The 5808-nt window shown below is 39.3% G+C and overlaps 1 protein-coding gene across 1 annotated transcript in view; it reads right to left on the bottom strand.

The window, feature by feature from the left end:
* The window catches only part of LOC103805640 (3-hydroxyisobutyrate dehydrogenase, mitochondrial-like), a gene marked incomplete at its 3' end in the record, with an annotated part of 11630 nt that extends 11081 nt beyond the window's left edge, over positions 1-549 (bottom strand). The window contains exon 1 of the mRNA XM_009078298.1: positions 397-549. Coding sequence (XP_009076546.1) covers positions 397-543 — 147 coding nt within the window. The remainder of the gene's footprint in view (positions 1-396) is intronic.
* Positions 550-5808: the final 5259 nt, after the last annotated feature.

The raw sequence follows: 5808 nt of genomic DNA, 5'->3' as shown, positions 1-5808 counted from the left end.
GAATTTTTAACTAGAGTCATTTAACCTGAAAAGGTCAAAGCAGGAACCAGATGAAAAGCAGCCCACTGGCCATATAGATCTAGGTATGGAGGAAGCAGGATAAAGGAGGAGGTGAAAGAACAGGCCATCAACCTACTCTCATAAAAAGGGGAATAAAAAACAGCTAGAGAAGTTCAACAAGGCAGCAATTCTTGCTACAGCATGAAAATTACTAAGGGTAGAATTATATCTTTGCTCTAAGTGAAACCTCACAGATTCAGGTTGTATTCATTGGGCTGTTTTACTTTCGATTGTGATCTTAACCGAGGGAAAAAGCAGATTATTTAGTTGCACTGCATGCAAAAACCATTCAACACACACAGTTACTGCTGGAATAAAGAAAGTTTCTTACTATACCTGAGCACCCAAGTCTTGAAATTCTTTGCAAGCTTCTGGGAACACATCATAGGCAATAACTGGATATCCATGTTTTACCAGGTTTTTTGCCATTGGATTTCCCATGTTACCCAGCCCAATGAATCCAACTGGGGTTTTGGAAGCCATAGTCCTAGAACACACTGATTTCAAAACAATAAAGATTAATATATTTGTATTTTAGAAAAATGTGTAACAATGATGTAACAAAAGCTACCATGTAATCTGTGTTCAAACAACTTGATTCTACAAAATGGCAAAAATGGCAAAAATGGCAATCCTATTCTAAAACCATAAATTATAGCTCACATTGGGCCACAAACACCACCCCAGAATGATTTTTCTACATATCAAAGAAAATTACTGTAGTTAGGAAAATGTGGCTCTTCAAAAATCCAGTAATAAAGCTAAGGTCTGAGAAAAGCTCACAGACAAAATTGTCTGTGCTTTGTTAGGTGTCTGAAGGCTAAACTGGATATGCAAAATCTAATTTTATATATTTATTTGCAACTTTGCTTGCAGCCTTAGGATATAGAAGCTGTTCCCTAGAAATGGACTGAGGCTGCCACTTTATTTCATGCAACCCCTCATAGATAAGTGGATTCTTCTGATCCTGCAATCACATACAAGCCACTAACCTAGAGATGCAAGTCTCCATACTAAATCATGGCAAACCCTTTGAGCCATGTATCATAGTCTAAATAATGAAAGCTAGAACAATATATAGCACAAATATGAAATTATGAAGTCTTTGCAGGAATAACCTCTGTATTCTATTAACTATACTACCTAGACAGAACTATAAAGCATAACCTACAGTCTGTGGAAAACACTACAGTTTCAGTCAGTTACGTTTTACAAGTAGTTAGTATCATCAAATGCCGGACAGTAAGCAGCACTGCAGGCATTTGTCTACTGCAATCACTATCTCATCACTCTAAACACTCCTAATCTAATGGCAGCACAGTTTGACAGGGACCAGAATTCTCTGCCAATTACATAAAATAATTTCTCTTTTACGACAAAGGAAAAAGTTATGCATAATAAACACTAAAGCATGTGGCAACTAAGCAGCCAGAAACAAGGCTAGCTAACTACAGAACTACTGTAACTCTGAAGCACACATAGAAAATGTGCCTAAGCTGGATCGAGACTCTAAGAGATCTCAATGCTTAGCAAAGAATCCTCTCTAGGCCAATAACACTCGATTAATCATTTTAAAGTCTTTCTGACTTTAAGCTCCTTCTTAGCCAGCAATGGTCATGCTCTTTCATCTGCAGCACTATTTTGAAAGTGCCACATTTAATAAATCAGGTTTGTTGAGAGAACTTTGGTCTGAGACAGTTTCCACAGATGCCTGCAGCAATTACATAGCTAGAGAGGTAGCACAATTTCAAATAAATCTGCACTGGGAAAATGCTTAGTGAAAACTGAGATAAGTTAGGAAAAGGGCACATCATTTTTTTTAAAGAAGTACTACATGTCAGATCTAGGAAACAAATGAACAAAGAGCCTAAAACAGCATCATCAGCCATAGAAATAATCTTGGAGTCTTCTTCTCATTGTTTCCATAAGTCAGTCTTCCCCAGTCCCTCACACTAATCTAAAATTGTTCCTTTCATTAGCCCAAAGTTTCCTGCTTCCTGAGGAGGTTAAAGTCCTGGTTTTAAGCATCTTTCTTTCTCTAGCCCTTAATACCAGTGAATCTTATTTACCTTGACTTCTGTAAAGCTTGCAGAACAGCCTTCTCCCATATCCCAGTAGCCAAATGAGGAAAGTATGCACTGGACTGGACTGCAAGACTGCCTGAAGGAAGAAATACTGTCTGGACTGTTGGGCTTAAACAGTGATCAGTGGTTCAAAGACTAGCAACAGTCAGTTATACACGATGCTCCTCATGATGTTTTAAACAGCTCGGGCTGTTTTAGAATTTCATCAATGACTGATGATTGGACATACACATCCTCAGCAAGATCATGTGTGACACCAAACTGGGGGAAATGGCTGAAAAATGGCAGGGCAGGGCTACCATTTAAAAAGATAAGAAATGGGTCTCCAGCAACTCAACAAAGACAAATGCAATGTCCTGCACTTGGGGCAGGAGATGTCATTGCAGGCTGAGGACTGGCTAGACAGGTGACAGCTCTGCGGAACCTGTGGATTCCCATTGACGGGAAGCTGAGCATGAGTCAGTAGTGCACCCCTGCAGCAAAAGTTTAATGACATTCTGTGCTACATTAGCAAGAATATAATCAGTAAGTCAAAGAAACTAGTAATTCTTCTCCACAGAGCACAATACACAAGAGATGTGGTCAAACTGCAGACAGCCCAGCAAACATCAAGTAGTAAGACCGAGGAGCTGGAGAACATGGCCTACGAGTGGAGGCTAAATGAACTGGCTTTATTGAGCTTGGAGAAGCAAAGGCTAATTGCAGTCTTCTACCACCTATGGAGTGGAAGGGAAGAAGAGTTATAGAGCAAATAAAGCCATATTCTTCACAGATATGCACAACAACAGATATGGGGCAAAGGCCGAAAGTTGCAGGAAGGGAAATTCCGATTGGAAATAAGAAAAGCATCCCTGGTGTGCAAAAAGCTTCTGCACTCAAACAGGTGGCACAGAGAAGTCGTGGAACCTCCTTCCTTGGAGCAACCCTGGAACACCCTGAGCAACCTGATCTAGCTTTAAAGTTAGCTTTGCTTCCAAACCTGTTTCCTTTGTCTCTTTGAATTCTAAGTGACCTCATCAGAAGAATAAATCTGGCTACGATATCTAGGCTCATTCTTGTAAACTCATTCACTTTTATCCTGATCTCTTCTTTTCTCATGCCATCTCATGGACATATAACCATCACCTCAAACTAAACATCTTCAGGAAACTTCCTTGATACCAGCAGTGATGCCTGGCACTCATACCTACAGCCTAGAAGACCCACCCATGATCTGCTTAAATCCCACTGATTCCTCCTTCATCATATCTGAGATTTCAGCCACTTCAGAACCTGGCCACCTGTCTCATCTTAACAGACAATCTTGACTTGATCTTCATGGAAGTACTGGGAATTGAGAAGAACATTTTGCTGTGCTGCTTTCTGTCACTCCTCTGCATCCTGCCTGCCTTTTTTCTACCGTGCCACGTAAGACTGCTTTGCATTGACAACTTTTCATCACATCTTAATATTAAGACATAAATGGGTAATGAGACTGCAATGACAGGCCTATTGCAACAAGCATTTCTATCACTTCTCCAAGGCAGCTCTTCACAATGTAAATATCCATGAAACTAACTCATTCTTCTACTGTAAGACCTTCCTTAAAAATCATCGTTTTGCAGTATCCCCAGCAGGCATAGAGACAGTTAGGCTGGAATTTGAGGCAACATGCTAAACATTATTACTATTTTTGTGTCACTATATTCTATTATTTCCCCTTTTTGCCTGTCTCTGCGGATTTTCTCTTGTCTTAGTTCATGAGTCAGAGACCATTTGCTGTTATATGCTAACTAAAACATACTAAAATCTACAGGAATTGGGACCTGTTTGAGAAGTAGTCCAATTCCTGAGTCGGTTTCTGACTTCTTAGTTTGGTTTAACTTTCCACAGCCAATGTTAAATTAGCCACTTTGAAATGTTATGATCTGATTAACAGTTTTGAAAAATCTTCATCTCTCCAGGCACTCAGACACAGGAAAACTGCTTTAAAGGACTGATGAAATTAGCTCACAGACCTAATAGAGCTGATTTCAATTAAATTTGAATCAACCATGTTTAGATGCATGGCAGATTTTTTTAATGACTACTTAAGACAGTGGGGGTTTGCCAAACAGAGGATGTTTAAGGAGACAAGATTTTTCACATTTTTATATTAGATGAAACTCCACAGGTGCTATCACAGAAAGTGATGTCCAGCTTGACTATCTAGGCACTTTTTAGCATTTGATACATGGGACAGGCTCAGTTTTGAAGTAATTGTGTAATTAAAACATATAAGGATTGATATTCTGCAAACCCATATGCACGTACGCTTAACTAATCCCATCAATTGTGTAACCATTAGCAGAAACTGTCCCTGTGGTATTGAGTCCATTTTACCTCAACCATAAAATCTACTGTAACCTGCTGCAATCACATGGCTGGAAAAATGCCCAGTCCACACTCAGCTTCTAATAGAGGGCAGAACATCAGAAGTAGGAGCAACAGAATCTACGTTTACAATTATCATTGATACCATGTGCAACGAATTCTCCTTCACTGGGAACAGAACCAGCAATATAGATTAATCTATAGATCAAGTTAAGCGTGAGCAAAACCAGCTACAGCTCCACCAACTCCAAAGAATTTGGGCTTTCCCCCAACATATTCTTAATGTGCTCACAGAGCCCCATGCCTGTGAAGACTCCATTGATGAGAAGGATCAGCTATGACCCTCTCACCATATTTGGGGCTTACAGACAATACACATAAAAACGTTTCGCTTTGCAGTCAGCCTATAATAGAAACACTTGACCTAATTTGCAATTTCATGATAATTTTACTTTAAAAATAATTTAAAAATCAGCAAGAATTTATGAATATCTGAGCACCTTTTCCTGAACAAAATACAACTACTGAAAGAGTAACTTCAGAAATGCAGATTGCAATCCTGTTCTTAGAGTACCTTCCCTGTCAATGACCTAAAACTAGTCTTTTCAAGCTTCTACATAAAGATATTGAAAGCAATTTTCTTTTTAACCCGAACAATGACACAAGTTTAAATAATTTCACATGTTTACATTTCATTTTACACCCTCTCTCAAAGTAATGATTCTTACTGTTTCAGGAAAGAATTTCAGCTCCAGTGGTGCCCTCAAATACTTGACTGCACAGACACTGTAATACACAGTACTGAGGACATCTCTTTGTGTTCAAACAAAAAGGAACTAATAGCCGTGTAGGACCAGACAGCAGAGCTGGAAGAGGTCCAATCTGCTTGTACTCTGAGGGAAAGAACAGTCTGACTGGCCAAGAACAGCACTGAGAAACCAGTAACTCTCAAAAAGTAATCTCAACTATATTACTTCTTGGCTTTATAAAATCTATTCTGAACCATATTCACCAAATGGCACAAAGGATAATAGCCCACATAGTCCTGTCCCATAAGAATTTCCTAATCAGAGTGGTTGCAGTTCATATTAATATTCTTGATCTCTCTGGATCAGTGAAACTTGATCACTTTTCCAACCCAGTAGGTGAGATTTAACAGGATCATGGGAAGATGCCCAGAGGAAGCTCAACTACTGAACTTGCTGGTTTTGCTCAGGGCTTTAAGGGAATGTACATATGAAATCACTTGACAGGGAGAAGGAAACATCATGATGACAATTTGACATGAGCCACCAAATGAAAGATTTTCCCA

The sequence above is a fragment of the Acanthisitta chloris genome, unplaced genomic scaffold, assembly GCF_000695815.1.
Source record: "Acanthisitta chloris isolate BGI_N310 unplaced genomic scaffold, ASM69581v1 scaffold30880, whole genome shotgun sequence".
NCBI lineage: Eukaryota > Metazoa > Chordata > Aves > Passeriformes > Acanthisittidae > Acanthisitta > Acanthisitta chloris.
This window is presented reverse-complemented; position numbering and strand designations above follow the sequence as displayed.